The sequence below is a fragment of the Mytilus edulis genome, unplaced genomic scaffold, assembly GCF_963676685.1.
Source record: "Mytilus edulis unplaced genomic scaffold, xbMytEdul2.2 SCAFFOLD_1939, whole genome shotgun sequence".
NCBI classification, from domain to species: Eukaryota; Metazoa; Mollusca; class Bivalvia; order Mytilida; family Mytilidae; genus Mytilus; species Mytilus edulis.
The window spans coordinates 1,473-19,596 of record NW_027267783.1 but is presented as its reverse complement, the minus strand read 5'-3'; the positions used below and the strand labels follow the sequence as shown (position 1 = coordinate 19,596).

General features: G+C 32.3%; 1 protein-coding gene across 1 annotated transcript; it reads right to left on the bottom strand.

Moving 5' to 3' along the window:
• Nucleotides 1–234: 234 nt before the first annotated feature.
• On the bottom strand, nucleotides 235–17,428 carry LOC139506005 (uncharacterized; the record flags this gene model as incomplete). The annotated part of the gene is made up of 11 exons (XM_071295311.1): nucleotides 16,219–17,428; nucleotides 14,972–15,028; nucleotides 14,145–14,225; nucleotides 13,625–13,752; nucleotides 12,934–13,006; nucleotides 10,784–10,857; nucleotides 7,351–7,432; nucleotides 6,391–6,480; nucleotides 5,437–5,573; nucleotides 1,121–1,205; nucleotides 235–330 (listed from the first exon to the last, which is right to left on the bottom strand). Coding segments are annotated over exons 1-11 (2,113 nt in total), but the record flags the coding sequence as incomplete, so codon positions are not given.
• Between the last annotated feature and the right edge of the window lie 696 nt (nucleotides 17,429–18,124).

Sequence of the window (18,124 nt, the reverse complement as noted above, 5' to 3'; positions counted from 1 at the left end):
ATAATAGCACCCAATAGGAAATGCACAACTTCAACATGTGTGAAATCTCTCAGTAAAGAATCTGGGTGGAAAACTGTTGAAGCAGTTAAATAAGGTATCCACTTTCCTGGTCACTTTAATAATCATTGTTGAAATTTGTTAGTACATTGTAATATCTCAAATCAAGATCTTTTAATGATCTAGGGGTTGTTGCATGAAGTATGACATTGTGAATATTATTGAAATATGACATACCAGGATATGGCTTTTCACACTTTTCAGTGATGTAATCTTTAAAATACTCCTGTACACATATTGTTTCTTCATCACTCCATCTTGAGTACTGACGTGCTAAAAAAATTAGAATGCATTTATTTTTTCAATAGAAAAGCAGGGATTTGCTCAAATATCATATTTCATTAGCACTCATTAGATTTATTAATCACTAGCACACATTCTATATTTCCTTCTTTGGTCACTCAGGACTATTAAAATATCGTTTTACTCAAAAAATCTTGCAGGTAGACATATATAAATAGATAGAAACTTGTGAATTAATTAAGACTTGAAGTTATTTATAATTTGTAACACAAAACAATTACATATGTTCCTTAAATAAGTGTTATTACTAATTCTTTCAAGATGTATAAAATAACTTATTCAAGTAATAATTTGTCATTATTTTTAAAGTAACCCTTAATCTTTATTCTCCTCTTAAATCTAATAAATTCTTCATTTTATGATACAAAATGCTGTTAAAAATTCATGAAAACTACAATAAGTCCATGCTTCTATTGATATTTAAAATAACTCTATTAAAACAAAAATTACTTATATAAGTAACTAAAAAAAATTACTTGTTTAAGTAATGCCCCTGACTGAATATAGAATATTTAACACTTTTTATATGAATATTGTGCAGCAAACAATATTTCAATTGGGGTCATTATTCATGTTACACTTACTGTTAGTTTTAAGTATGCAACCCCTTTGTTATTAAAACATTCATAAGTGAATAAATTTATATCAAGTATAAGAAATGAGTCAAAATACTAATACCTTTTATAAAAAAATGCATTTTCATATAAAAAAGTTAGATGAAAAATTCCTATAAACATAAATGTTTCCACAGAGAACTTACCTTTTGAGAATCCACTATTACCAACTTTGACGTTATCTTCATCACTTTCTACTTCCTCAACAAATTTTCTTTTAACTGTAGGTATCTTTAAAATATTTAATTGGCACTTTTAAAATTTTGTCTAGAATCAACCCTTTTAGTCCTTAAACTTTGGAGTGAAAACATAACAAGTGAAACTGCGAGCTACTGCTCACTGATGATACCCCAACCACAAGTTGACAATATATATAATAGTGTAAAATATGCAAGTGTTAGGTAAACAGGAAGTTCTTGAGTGATGAATCTGAAAAAGCATCACAGGGTATATAGATGACTTACATAAACCCTGAAACCAATTTCAGAAATCCTTGTATTGTAGTTCTTGAAAAAAAAACATGTACCAATTTTGTGTCAATAATGATTCATATGATTACTATATGGTTTCCTCTTGCTACTAAGTATTAGGGCATAAAAATTGGGATGAAAACACACACAAAAATGAGCAGCTGGCTAAAATATTTTTTTGGAAGCCCTGTTTCATAGTATTAATACACCTGCTGTAAACGCTTGAGATACATCATTAACTGAGCATAACTGGCACATAATTGGTGGTGACATGCGTGTAAGAGAGTAATGTTAGTTCAAAACTTCATGGATTTATCTAAATAAAGGCAACAGCAGTATACCGCTGTTTCGAAATTCATAAATCGATAGAGAAAAAACTTTGCAGAAAGGATGGCAAAGACTACATACAATAAATTCAACGCTTGATCCATGTAACGAAAAATTACACATAAATTCAGGAGAAGTGGTAAAATTGTAATCAGAATCAATGTTGAACATTATATTAAATTGAAGCTGATCCATTCTCATTTGTGTATATATCAAAATACTAATATGATGTCCTAATGTCCCCTTGTAAACAAAGCTAATTAGAACAAAATATGCCTTATGCATGCATGCACACAAACTGACTGTTTACTTTCTCGTTATTTCCCTTCTTTTCCAAGTAAATTATATATCTTTCAACTGCTTACATGAAAGGATAATAAATATTGTTATTAAATGACATGAGCAAATCAGCCCTAATACAGATAAATGCCTGTGCAATACTGATGACGTTCCACTGCCTTTATAAATCAAGAGTTCATATTGTTTTTTTGAACAAGGCCAATACTGAAAAAAACCTGCATTGGCCCATGACTTAATACTTGGGGTTCACTTTCAGTTTCAATTGTCTTATGTCTAACTTAACTTAAAGACTTATATTTATACATAAACACATTTTGTAATGTACTTCATAACTTTGAATCATAGAATAACAAGAATGTGTCCCAAGAACACAGATGCCATACTCGCACTAACATTTTCTATGTTCAGGAGAGTGTGAAATTGGGATAAAAACTTTAATTTGGCATTCAAATTAGAAAGATCATATCATAGGGAACATGTGTACTTAGTTTCAAGTTGATTGGACTTCAAATTCATCAAAAACTACCTTGACTTAAAACTTTAACCTGAAGCGGGACGAACAAACAGACAGACGAACGAACAGAGGAACGAACAAATGAACAAACGAACAGACAGAGGAAAGGACCCACAGACCAGAAATCATAATGCCCCTCTACTATCGTAAGTGGGGCATAAAAAGTTTGGAAGTCTTAAAATGGAAATATTTCTCAGCCTTTTCAAGTACGACTTACAATTTTTGACATACTTTCATTTCCGTTTATAACTCACCATAATACACAGACTATCAAAGAGCATGAAAAGCTAAATTGTCTGATTTATTCTTCTTTGCTACTTAAAGGGGCTACGAGATATATAAAAAAATTTAAGTATGACATTTTGTTTGTTCAATCATTAAAGGGGCACTAGCTGTCAAATTCATGGTCACCGATTTGATTAAAATTCTCATATTTGATTTATAACAATATAAAACATTTATCCAAACTATCAAAAGTCTAAAATAAACAATTTACAGAGCATGGGATAGATAATATATAGGTTCGTTTCGTGTGTATTTAGTTCAGACGCCATCTAATTAACTATCCATTTGACCTCAGATGACCATAGAAGCGATGTAAACATAAATAAAGATATGAATAGATTAAACCAACACGTGCAATTGGATTTTTATAGGTCTGTTTGATTTAATTTTATAGATTAAAAATAGATGTTTTTCATTGTTTTTAACCATATAAGAATGATTTTATGTGCATCGAATTAGTAATAAAATGATTTACCGTAGTTTCACTTTCATTGTTGACATTCTTTTTCTTTAAATAACCAATACACGTACAATACATGCGTTGTCAATCTCTAGCTAGGGGTTAAATTGAAGTTCACATGAATACGGATTTAAAGAGGTCGACTCATTCACTTGAAAGTGAATTACAAATAATCAGTGTTTCTTAGCGTAATTTGACAAAATTGAACCTTTTTGGCTGCAAAAAGCGAATTGTTATTTCACTGTTTCACTTTCATTATTGAGTGAACAGAAAAAAATCAAACTTTAGATTTTTTATATATCTCGTAGCTAGTGCCCCTTTAATGAAAGGGAAATAGGGAAATAATAATTTGCTTTTATTAGCTAAAATGGTTCCTTTTGTCAAATTAAGCTAATAAACATTGATAATACTTGCAAGTGAATAATTTGACCTCATTAAATTCATATTCATGTGAACTCCAATTTAACCCCGTAGAAAGTGATAGAATAGCGCATGCATTGTCCATGTACGGTTATTTAAAGGAAAAGAATGTCAACATTGAAAGTGAAAAAAAAGGTAAATAATTTGATTAACTGAATCGATCCAAAAAAAATCATTCTTATAAAGGTAAAAGCGACCATAAACACACATTTTTAATCATTAATACAAAATTTAATAGACCTATAAAAATTCAATTGCAGGAGTTGCTAAATCTATTTATATCTGTGTTTATGCTTACATCCCTTATACATGGTCATAGAAGGTGAACTCCATAGTTAATTAGATGGCGTCTTGGCTTAATTTCAGACGAAATGAAGCTACATCTTATTGAAACCATGTCCTGTTAATTGTTTATTTTATACTTTCAAATTGATAGTTTGGAAAAATGTTTTACATTGTTATATAATAAAATATGAGAATTTGACTCAAATCGGTGAACATGAATTTGTCAGCTAGTGCCCCTTTAATAATATTTGTGATATAAAATATAATAAGATATGAAATTCTGTATTTTCTATAGATTCTGGATCAGCTGTGTTGGCTCTCGACTCTTCCAAGTTTTGGTTCCAATACAGCTAACCTCGAATCTATAACAGATCAAATACAGAAACAGCAAGCTAATAACACTATATTATTAAAACATCATATGTTTCAATGCTATTTATTGTGTGAACCCCTGAGGGTTCACGCATATTTATTAGTTAGAAATATGGTCTATGGAGGAATATTCGGAAACTTTTTTTTGTTCATTCGGAACATTTTTTCTTCTTATCTGTATAATATATAGCATCCTGCAATTAAGAGCACCTCCATACGGGGTATTCAATATATTTAAAACATGGCAATAAAGAACTTTACACTGATTGCTTACCGACTTATATGCTATATGATAATAAAATATATAGTTGAAAATCTATATAGAAAAAAACTGAAATAGCTATCCATACGTATAATTTTTAAAGAATAATAATGATTCAAAACATGGACACATGTACCTCAGTCTTCCAAACATTCATCAATTCATTTAGAAATAATTAATGAGGCATTGCGAACTGGTCAACTTAGTATGATACAATGTACATTAATTAATGTTCCTTATGACCGATCATCAATAGGCAACTCTCCTATCAGCAAGCGGGAGATTTCCCAATTTCGGCATTTAAGCAGGAGGGTTGGCAGGTATGTGCTCTATGTTCATCATATTAAGGCTCAGTGTAAAATACCGCCAAATTTAATACATACCCATTTTTAAATGAGCATAGAGCATAACATGAAGAAATAATTTCTTAATTTAATTGTACTGTCAAATAGAAAACAATTTCCAGGCAGGTCTGAAACTTGCCATCCCATGGCACCTTAGAATTATAAAATACATGACCAAATGATTGATTTAATAAAATAATTTATTGCAAACAAGCCTTTCATAAGGCCAATTAAAATTAATTGATAGATTTTCATCCCTGCCCACCCTAATTTCTTTTTATTTGGAAAATTATGATTTCCAGATTTTGTTCATTTTGGTATATATTAGTGTAAGTGTTACTTGATTACTTGATCTGACATATTTCTAATGAGCATAACTTTCATTAAATTGCATAACTATAAAAAAAAAAAATTATTACTTACAGCATCAATATAACTGAGCTCCCTTTCAAGTTTTCTTTTTCTTTCTTTCTTTTCATTCATAACTTTCACCTTTATAACGTCAACATTACAAGTTATATCAGGATATTTTGCCTTGAAATTGTCAATTTCAGTTGCATCTGAAACCCAAAAAAAAATGAAGTTTTTTGCTTTCATCTAAACTTAAGCAGTAAGAGCACACTGCATAAGTGAAATTGTTAAATAGGTGAAATCTACGTTGTCAAGTAATCTTCAGACTAAAGGACAACTTATTGTTGGATTACTGTCAAACTTGTCTGAAAATTTCATCACAGATAGATCATGATCGACACATTTATCACTTTAACTCCCTTTCACTTTTGCTCTCACTGTTGAAGTTTTTGAGATAAAAGCCAAGGCCTTCTTTTGTCTTCTATGTTCTATTTTTTAGTCATTGCAGCCCGATGATGTATGTTGGTTGATGAATCAAATCCTTCAAATACAATTTAAAAACAAAACACCATAAGGAACATCCAATTAAAGTTTGGAAGTTTTTGACCCAGTAGTTTCAGAGAAATAGATTTTTGAAAAAGTAATAGACTTGCAAAAAGAATGAAAAATCTAAACATTAAAAGGGCAATAAATAATTAAGGAGTCAATTGACAAATTTGGTCATTGAAACAATTTTGAAGATCTGACTTTGCTGAACATTTCTGAACCCTGTTAGATTTGCTCTAAATGCTTTACTTTTTTCAGATATATCGTTGTCTACAATAATTATAGTCCCAATGATGGGATTTCTTTATGTGAAAACTGTTCGATTAAAGTTTCAAGATCATGTACAAATGACTTTAAATTTAGGGCTTTTCTGACCCAAATTTAGTTATCCTTTGAAATATATTCTAGATATTATCTTAACTTTTTGTAATGTAGGAATGGAAACTGCAGGAAGCAGTTTATATTGTCTATACACCTTACCTGGACTTGGCTTCTGTGCAGAATCTGTTATATAATCTTGAAAATATTGTCTAACTTTTTCAGTATCCATTTGCTTCCATATGTTTCTCTCTTTAAAGAAAGCAGAAGCAAGTAATTAAGTAGTTAACAATGTCACAGTTGCTTCTTGAAACTAAAAACAGATATGTGAACGGCTTTGAGATTATCTTTTTTTTCAGTAAAAGATACCATGTTAATTATAACAAGGAAGTTATGTGAAAAGGAGAGGTGCTAAACGATAATTTTACACATAAAATGTTACCGACTTGTCATGCATAATAAAGTTACAAATATTTTTTATATAGAGATAAGACAGTTGTTTTTTTCATTTACAAAGGTTTTACACTAGTCATTTTTGGCACTCTTTATAGATTCCTGTTCAGCGTGAGCCAGGACTGTATCTTGATCTATAATGGATTTTTACAAATTATGACTTGGATAAAAAGTTGTCTCATTGGCACACATACCACATCTTATTATAGCTATAAGTTTCCACTTAACAAGAGACAAGTTTTTTTCAAATATCTATATAGACCTTATCATATGATTGAACCTTAAATAAATTTGTTTTGAATGAGTTTTGCATGTGTAAATCTTTTAGGAAAGATTTATCATCACTTTCATTTAAAATAATGCTTAATATATCAGTCATGCTGCTCACGGGGAACCTTTCACTTTTGTTAGAATTTTATTTGTTATAATTAACTCCTTTAGCTAATTTTAGTCACTGCTATATCTAGTGCTTTTACATTGGCCCTTTGTATCTTTTGTCTTTTTATCAGTTGTTGTTTGAGTCTAGCCCTTCTAGATGATTCTAAATCTGTTCTTATTTCGCAGTGGTGTCTTGCCTTTGGAACGGTGAGCTAAAAACAGTTTACATGACTCAGGAGTATGAAAATAAATCACAAAATTAAAAGACTGATTAATACATTGTTTACTTACTATCTTCCATCAGCTTGTTTCTGGTGAGGCCTTCCAAATCTCTCCCATTTTTGTTATCATTTTCTCTTTTCATTATCTGCAGCTGAAATAGGTAACATATTTTGACAAAGTTATTAATGTAAAATAATAATAAAGATCTGTGCTATTAGGGCATAATACAGTCCTTTTAGCTTGTCTTTTTGTTTTTAATGATTTTTTTTCAACAATAAATTTACATATTATTTCCAAAATATAATCAGAAATTATGTAAAAAACAAAAGGGTACTTAGTTCATAAATATATATAAAAAAAAAGTCACCATAGTTTCATCATAACCTGCTGATAGCATTTTTGATCTTTAGTAAAACTAGAGGCTCTAAAGAGCCTGTGTCGCTCACCTTGGGCTATGTGCATATTCAACAAACAACACAGATGGATTCATGACAAAATTGTGTTTTGGTGTTGATGATGTGTTTGTAGATCTTACTTTACTGAACAATCTTGCTACTTAAAATTATCTCTATCTATAATGCACTTGGCCCAAAAGTGACTGGAAAATATTTTGTAACAAGAATGTGTCAATAGTACACGGAAGCCCCACTTGCACTATCATTTTCTGTGTTTAGTGGACCGTGAAATTGGGATAAAAACTCTAATTTGGCATTTAAATTAAAAAAAAAATCATATAACAGGAAACATGTATACTAAGTTTCAAGTTTATCGGACTTCAACTTCATCAAAAACTACCTTGACCAAAAACTTTAACCTGAAGTTTGCACTATCATTTTCTATGTTCAGTAAACCATGAAATTGGGGTCAAAACACTAATTTGGCATTAAAATTAGAAAGATCATATATCATAGGGCACATGTGTACTGAGTTTCAAGTTGATTGGACTTCATCAACTTCATCAAAAACTAACTTGAACAAAAACTTAAACCTGAACAGACGGAAGGATGAACGGACGGAAGGATGAACGAACGAACACACAGACCAGAAAACATAATGCCCCTTTTCTATCCTAGATGGGGCACAAAAATTTACAAACATTTACAAAATTTATGAAAATTGTTAAAAATTGACTATAAAGGGGAATAACTCCTTAAGGGGTCAATTGACCACTTTCGTCATGTTGACTTATTTGTAGCTCTTACTTAAATGTGAAAAATGGTTAAAAATTGACTATAAAGGGCAATAACTCCTAAAGGGGTCAACTGATCATTTCGGTCGTGTTGACTTATTTGTAAATCTTACTTTGCTGAACATTATTGCTGTTTACAGTATATCTCTATCTATAATAATATTCAAGATAATAACAAAAAACAGTAAAATTTCCTTTAAATTACCAATTTAGGGGCAGCAACCCAACAACGGGTTGTCTGATTCATCTGAAAATTTCAGGACAGATAGATCTTGACCTGATCAACCATTTAACCTCATGTCAGATTTGCTCTAAATGCTTTAGTTTTTGAGTTATAAGCCAAAAACTGCATTTTACCCCAATGTTCTATTTTTAGCCATGGCGGCCATCTTGGTTGGTTGGCCGGGTCACCGAACACATTTTTTAAACTAGATACCCCAATAATGATTGTGGTCAAGTTTAGTTAAATTTGGCCCAGTTGTTTTAGAGGAGAAGATTTTTGTAAAAGTTAACGACGCCAGACGACGGATAGACGCTGGACGCCAAGTGAAGGGAAAAGCTCACTTGGCCCTTTGGGCCAGGTGAGCTAAAAACAGTAAAATTTCCATAAAATACCAATTCAGGGGGAGCAACCCAACAACTGGTTGTCTGATTCATCTGAAAATTTCAGGGCAGATAGATCTTGACCTGATAAACAATTTTACCCTGTCATGGCGGCCAGCTTGGTTGGTTGGTCAAGTCATCGGACACATTTTTTAAACTAGATACCCCCATGATGATTGTGGACAAGTTTGGATTAATTTGGCCCAGTAGTTTCAGAGGAGAAGATTTTTGTAAAAGATTACTAAGATTTACGAACTAGAGGCTCTAAAGAGCCTGTGTCGCTCACCTAAGTATATGTGAGTATTTAAGAAAGGAAGCAGATGGATTCATGATAAAATTGTGTTTTAGTGATGGTGATGTGTTTGTACATCTTACTTTACTGAACATTCTTGCAATTTACAATGATCTCTATCTATAATGAACTTGGCCCAGTAGTTTCAGTGGAAAATGTTAGTAAAAAATTTACAAATTTTATGAAAATTGTTAAAAATTGACTATAAAGGGACAATAACTCCTTAGGGGGGTCAATTGACCATTTCGGTCATGTTCACCTATTTGTAAATCTTACTTTGCTGAACATTATTGCTGTTTACAGTTTATCTCTATCTATAATAATATTCAAGATAATAACCAAAAACAGCAAAATTTCCAATTCAGGGGCAGCAACCCAGCAATGGGTTGTCCGATTCATCTGAAAATTTCAGGGCAGATAAATCTTGACCTGATAAACAATTTTACCCCCCCCCCCCCCCCCCCCCCCCCCACCATGTCAGATTTGCTCTAAATGCTTTGGTTTTTGAATCATAAGCCAAAAACTGCATTTTACCCCTACGTTCTATTTTTAACTGTGGCGGCCATCTAGGTTAGATGGCCGGGTCACGTGACACATTTTTTAAACTAGAAACCCCAAAGCTGATTGTTGTCAAGTCTGGATTAATTTGGCCCAGTAGTTTCAGAGGAGAAGATTTTTTTTAAAAATTACTAAGATTTACCAAAAATGGTTAAAAATTGTCTATAAAAGGCAATAACTCCTAAAGGGGTCAACTGACCATTTCGGTCATGTTGACTTATTTGTAAATCTTACTTTGCTGAACATTATTGCTGTTTACAGTTTATCTCTATCTATAATAATATTCAAGATAATAACCAATAAGAATGTGTCCAAAGTACACAGATGCCCCACTCACACTATCCTTTACCATGTTCCATGGACCGTGAAATTGGGTAATAATCTAATATGGCATTAAAATTAGAAAGATTATACTATAGGGAACATATGTACTAAGTTTCAAGTTGATTGGACTTCAATTTTATCAAAAACTACCTTGACCAAAAACTTTAACCTGAAACTCCAACTTTTATTTTCTATGTTCAGTGGACCGTGAAATTGGGGTCAAAAGTCTAATTTGGCCCAGTTGTTTCAGAGGAGAAGATTTTTGTAAAAGTTAACGACGACAGACGACGGACGACAACGGATGACGACAGACGCCGGACGCAAACTGATGGGAAAAGCTCACTTAGCCCTTTGGGCCAGGAGAGCTAAAAAGGGCATAAAATATCCAACATAATGATTTCTTGTAAGCTTATAACTAATATGGTCTCATTGAGATCATAAATAGAATATATATTGATATGAAAGAGTATGATTTATTTGCCACTAGTTAAATATTAAATAAATATAATTGACCCACAACTAATTAAAATACTCACTAGTTTTGTTCTTCTTGCTTCTCCATCTTTTAAAAGGATGTCTTCATTCAGTTCTATCAGAGGAATCTTTTCAACTTTTTTTTTAAATAGTAAGAATGAGATAAACATGACAATAAATGGTATGTAAACCTAACATGTAAAGTAGCTTTTTTACTTTGTTAAAGTGTTCTTTGAGCTTGATACATTTAATATCCTTTTTAGAATTGTATATGCACTGAATATAATCGGGCATAATATTGTGGATTTCTTGGGACAATTCATTTTTAGATTTAATCATCCCAGTGTGTGTTTGAAGTTTTCTTTGTTTGTTAAAATAATAATAAACAAACATTTCTATAACATTCAATCAAGTCAAACCACTGTGCAGGCCAGTTCATTCTGTTAATTCTGTTCCAAGGTACAAACTCTTCGGAGGACTATGCACAATGGGACAGGGGCAGTGTCATCTGTGGTGACTGTAAATTTTGATAAATTTTGTCATGATCAATACCAGGTTTTAAAATATGATTTTAAATGAATACTTTATTTCCAGCACCTGTTAGATTTGAGCTTGATCTTGTCAGTGATTTATTGTATCAGGTAATTGTAGTTTATTTTTATATGCAATTTGTTGTCGTTGACTGAAAATGGCACATATCTATCTATCTCCATATTTTCACACGCAGTCAGAAGTTTTGTTTAAGGGCAACCTGAAACTATTCCTGGCCACTAAAATTTTGAGTTGGCCATTAAATTTTCATGTCTGGTGGTCAATTGGCAACTTCATTTCAGAAGCTACTTTGAGGGCTGCGCCTCCCTGGAGGAGGGAAGAATCTCAGAAAAAAAATCAAATAGCCTTGCAAGGCGTCATAATTATTTGGACTTGGATTATAATGTATTCCCTATTTGATTTAATCTTCATATCCATTTTTAATTATTTCGATTCTGATTAGGACAATAAAGGTAATTTGTATGTCAACAAGTATAAGTGCAAAGCGTTTGTGTAGGCTCTTGTATGACCCACCTCCCTTTTTTGGCAAACGGCTGGCACTGTGGTTTTTCAGATGGAGAACAGCCAGCATGAAAGGTTGTCGTATCTAGGTCAAATATGTCAATTTCAGAATGCAACCCTTTAGTCATAATGAATGGAATTAGTAACATCATGTGCACCATTTAAGAGTTTGGAAGTGTTTTAAGTTAATGAAATATATTAAGTGCATGACAATTTGATAAAATTCACAATTCTACAGTAGTCAATATACCCATGTGCAACAATTTAAAAAAAAAATCTAGAGCATATGTTTGTTCACAAAGCAAAAGAAACACCTCATACTAAAATTTAAAACAAGAATGTGTACAAAGAACACAAATACCCCATCCGCACTATCATTTTCTATGGACCTTGAAAATGGGATAAAATCTCTAATTTGTCATTAAAATAAGAATGATCATATCATAGGAAACATGTTAAATAAGTTTCAAGTTGATTGGAATTCAACTACCTTGACCAAAAACTTTTGCCTGAAATTGGATGATTCGATGGGTGAACGAAAGCAGACCAGAAAACATAATGCCCATAAATGGGACATAAAAATAGCAAATCTCCGATACAAGTGTATATTTTTACATTAACAATGTAATTAATGAGTTTTAAATTTGCTCTACCTTTGGCCTTCAGAATTTTGCTCTTTTGATCAAACCATCATGCAATTTAACACCACCTTAAAATGACTTCAAAATTTCCACTAGTTATATCAATTTCTCAGTAAATCTTCTGAATATTTCGTCTGCAAACTTTGGCTAAATTCTTCTGTTCAAACATGTGTGAACATTTGAAAACAAGTTGTGTGCTCTATTGCACATGTCTGGGTTATTATAAGCATAATAGTCCCAGCACGTGTTTACTGAATCATTTTGAATGCCCCCTTTGGCGTGATTCTAAATATACAAAACTCTAAACATAAATACAGAATGTTGTTTAAATTCATTTTCTTACTTTGTTTTTACTTTTTAAAACAGGACAATTTAAAAATCTGAGTTGTTCCTTTTAATGTAAAAACAAAACGGTTAAGTCTTGGAAGGGAGTCAATGGTAAAAGTCTACAGATTGCCTGACAGCACTTGTATCCCAAAAACCTTTTACTACTTATCATAAGGTAAAACTAAACTTACTCTCATTCTCTGAATTGTCTTTTGATCCATCAACTTCTGGTTCTGTAAGTTTTTTGTTTTTAACTGGTTGCTTCTGAAATATGTACAGTAGCAATAAGGATGAACAAGTGAAATTGTGAGCAGTACCCCATAACCACTGAAATCCTTGTAATGTAGCTCCTGAGAAAGAAGCGACAAAAAACATTCATGTGACAACTGACGGATGGACCACATCATATTTTAACACATGGTATTGCCACATTGATTATGATACATATATTCAAAGAGCATATTGTTCTGAGGTTGAAGAAGAAGCATTTATATTTAACATGAATATCACATGATATCATGTGGCTTTATATACAACATTAATACCATGTGATGAAAGTTTATATCACATTGTGCTCATAACTGAATACTATGTTTCTACTCCTTTCTCATACTACTCACATGGTGTGGAGAACATTAATATCACATGATTCCTATATTAAAATCATGTTGGAAATTAATTGTCTGGCTTAAATTCAATTATTCCAAAAAAAATAAGACATTAAAGGCTTTAGAATGATTCAATTATTAATATGATGCAATCAATTAGGCAGTTAGTACCTGAGTAACAGAAGTGGAGGCAAAGTATTGAAATAGCTCACTAAATATTACAATGTTGGTGTCTTATGCTTTGCAAGACCATATACACAGCAATTATACTTACAATATCAACTAGGTCATAATCATCAAGCTCCAACTTTCTTTTACATCCTTTGTTCTTGTTCAAAACTGAATCTGAATTAAGCTCTTCGTCTGGATGTGGTTCAATGTGATATTCTAAGTCAGTATTATCTTTAAAAAAATAAAGCATAAGGTGAATTGATATTATCATGTACACTAAATAAACTGTTGACACAAAGATATGTTTCACATATGTAACGTCTGACAAAATGGGCCAAAAGCCGTTAAATGTTATTTTGACTTTGATGTTGCAAAGTTAACATCGACAAACTGAAGCACCTTCAAAGTATTCATTCTTTTTCTAAAAACAATATTACTTTATTGAAGAAGCTATTAACATAACAATGTGTTTAATAAACTGTATCATTTCAAGCCTTAAGTCATACCCATGCACTCTCCTTGTTTCATTGAAAGTCTTTATTCAAATGTTAGACTACAGTTCTTCCTTTATTTTATCATTATTCACTATATATTCAACTCTATATCTTTTTTGTAGTACCTACTTGACTCTGAAACATGATCAACCAAACTTTGAGGAATATCTAAGGAGGTATTGCTACTGTTTATACTGTCCACAGCTTCAGCTGAAAAATTAAAATATTACAACAATTTTAAAATAATTGTAACAGGTTGCTGTTTCCAAATCTCCCAAACAATGCTCCAATAATTTGTCATTATCCCATGGTTGCCTGTTATTGGGAAAAGTCCATTAAAAGTTGGTTATTATAGCTGACTATGCGGTATAGGCTTTGCTCATTGTTGAAGGCCGTAAGGTGACCTATAGTTGTTAATGTCTGTGTCATTTTGGTGTTTTGTGGATAGTTGTCTCATTGGCAATCATACCACATCTTCTTTTTTATAGTGGTCTAGTAAATTGATATGATTAAGTGACGAATAGTGATTGCTCGTATGGCATTCACTTCTTCTTCAAATGATGAACAGGAATTTATATGGCTAAGGGTGGGGATCTTGACTGTTTACAAGGTTTCAACTAGAGGCTCCATTAGGAACCTGTATCATATATAAATACACATAGATAAAGACTTGTAGACAGAAATGTACCAATGACATGACAGATTCTATGACCTGTGAGCCAAGGTTATTAAACTAAGGTTTCAACTTCCTCAGGCAAAGTTGAACTTAGATAGATTTGGCTTTTATTTCGTATTTCAAATGTTTGGCTTTGAGCCTTCCTGATGAAGGTAAATCCAGAAAAGCACACTTTGGATGCATAAAAATTAATAAACATGTTGTTTTCAATTTTTTAGTATACTCCCGTCCATCAGAGTTTGAATACAAAAATCAAAGGAGAATTACAGAAAAATCTTACCTGTATAAATTTTACAGGGACTTGAACTGGTGTCTTGATGCTGTCTCAGGGCAAGTGCTGAAAATATTCAATACCATGTCTTAAATTCATCTGTGGAATTTAATTATGATAATAAAAAGAGACATCATCATGATCATAATTCTGTTCTGTAATTGAAAACAAAAAGATACCAAATTTAAACCAAAGTCCAAGGGACAATGATGTAAAATTCAAATGTCACCATATGGCCTTCAACAATAAACAAATCCATGTATAGTTAACTATAAAAGGCCTGTTGCATGGCATGCAAAAATATGAAATCATATAAAACAAGATGAAAATCATAACAGATACTTATAATATATTTGAGGCCTTATTTGTTTTAATATTGCTATGTATGCTTCGATTCCATTCAGTGGTTCTCTTAAAGGAGACATTTGTATTTATTTCCCATAGGGTCCTATGTCAAACTGTCCCCCAACTGGCGGCCATCTTGGTTGATGGATCCGCTACATGGAAACAACACTTAGTCAGCACCTCATAAGAAACATTCATGCTATGTTTGGTTTATTTCATTTAGTGGTTCTCTAAAAGAAGACATTTGTATGTATTACTATTTCCCATAGGGTCCTATGTTAAACTGTCACCAACTGGCGGCCCTCTTGGATGATGGATCGGCTACATAGTAACAACACTTAGTCAGCACCTCATAAGAAACATTCATGCTATGTTTGGTTTCATTCTATTTAGTGGTTCTCTAAAAGAAGACATGTGTATGCATTTCCCATAGGGTCCTATGTTAAACTAAGTCCCCCACTGGCGGCCATCTTGGATGATGGATCAGCTACAAAGTAACAACACTTGGTCAGCACCTCATTTGGAACATTCATGCCATATTTGGTTCCATTTCACTAGGTGGTTCTCTAAAAGAAGTTCAAAATTATAACCGATTGTTGGTTGGTTGCTGTCAACCGATAGTAATAGATAATAGGTTAATAATTTCAACTGATTATCCAACACTACATATTAGGCCTTACCGAACATACTCTTTAAATCTAAATTCTTTGTCAAGTTCTGGAACATATTTGACTAGCTTCATCGTAGGGATGAAATTTTATTTCTTTATCCTTTTTTTTCCAATCTGTTGTAGAACTTTGGAATAATAAGATTTTATACCTTTGATTAATGCTCAGTATTAATTAACAGGTATAACTGTTTAATTTAAAAAAAAGAAATGAGATATTATAATTTAAGACAAAATATTTTACCATTATCTATGTCTTTTAGGTGTTTGCCAACTTTCACAATCTCCATAACAGCTAAAGGAGCTTGGTAGGTTTGTTTGTTCATTTCCTCGGAATGACCCATATGTGTGTAGAAATAATGGCGCTCATTCTCTGGTATGTCCTTTGCAGCCATTTCAGTGCTGGTATAATGTCTAATTAAGGTGGCATTGATCTTCTTTGCCTCATCTTCTCTTATACCAGCATCACTTGCAACACGTTGCATAGCTGTGTAGCCGTTTACATATTCCAAAGAATTTTGAGTGTTAGCAAACACATACATGTTATTGGACAAAACTTCACCTTGCTGTCTAAGGTCATCATCATCTAATAAAACAGTTGCCGCCATTGTTTCTGGAGTGAACAAAACTGGTACCAGTTTATTCATCCCTTTGCCAGCCTCGTAGGCAATCTTCAATTCTTGTTGTAGCACATATGGATCATTCCTCCATTTTTTATTTACCCAATTGTCTTCAACAGCATCTTTGAATTCTGATCTTAGAAGTCTGCATGCTTCTCCACCACGCCGTCCATTAAACATTGTCAAGCGACATACCACAAGATTCCTCAACTTAACGAAGTCTGACCGTGTCCAGATTTTATATTCATTGTACATTTCTACTATTTTTTTAATGCTTTCAATGGTGTATTGTCTGATGGTAAACAATAAATCCTCATCTGGAATTCGATGTGGTTTCCTTAAATTAACCTGACGATTTTTTCTTATATTGAATAAAGCATCAGAAAAATATAAATTTTTGGTGGTTTCAAAAATATGCAAAAATTTTGTGACCTCCTCTGCTTTATCATCTGCAAATTTACTGAGATGTTCGGCCCTCAAAATCTCTGCTGACTTTTTTAAAACATAGTATAATGCATATTTTAGTCCATGTTTTAACTTGAAAGATGTCTCCCCATATTGATCACCTACTTCCGTATATTTACATACTGCCTCTTGCAGATCTTTGAAAAATATTCTATTAAACATATCAGCAGCAGTGTTTAAAAGTAAAGGATGATCCTTCTTGACTTCTTCTTTAAAAAAGTTATATGCGTGAGCTAACCTCCTCATGTCATTCATCACACTCTTTCTGACTTGGGATAATTGGTCTACTTTTGTCCTATTTTTTAACCACAGTATACTTCCAACTTTTTTTACCCAAATTATCAGATTGACAGATTTTACCAATGTCATCTTTGGTGAATTTTGTCAAGATGTTTTTGACAAAACTTTCAGATACATCATTATCTTTGTTCAAAAATTGCGCTGGAATGGCATTTATCTGTTTTGATGATCCTCCCTGGCATGTGGCTCTGTGTCTTGACATAGCTTTTTTGGTTAATATGGCATTGCAGTTATCACACATAACCTGCACAGAATCCTTTTGAGAAATTCTTTCCCTTTCAAGGACTGCATGACTATCTTTGCCAAGTTTTTCAATGTTGTTTAAATGAATTCCCTCTTTCTTAAATTGTGAAAACATTTTATTTTTTGTTCTTGGGGAAAACTTTAGGGCTGCCTTTACTCTGTCTTCTTCTTTATGTACCAGCTGTATGTGCCTACTAAGCTGAAGGCAATATTTGTCGCAAAATATGCAATACCGTGCTGGTTTAGTATTAGATTGGTTGCTTACAGTTGATGTTGCCTTGCTGTTTTTCTTATTACATAAAGTTGTTGATGCAGCTGCCTTTTTTCCTTTCTTTATTTCTGAAATTGGAGACAAGATACATAAATAATCGTTCCTGTCCTGTATTGCTTTTTGATTGCGTCAAGGCAACACAAAAATTAATGATGATTGTAATTTAAATAAAAGAACAGAGTTTCAATTCCCAGCTTTGCATTTATGTCATATATCAAAGGGGTATAACTCTTTTGAAAAGAGTCAATCCT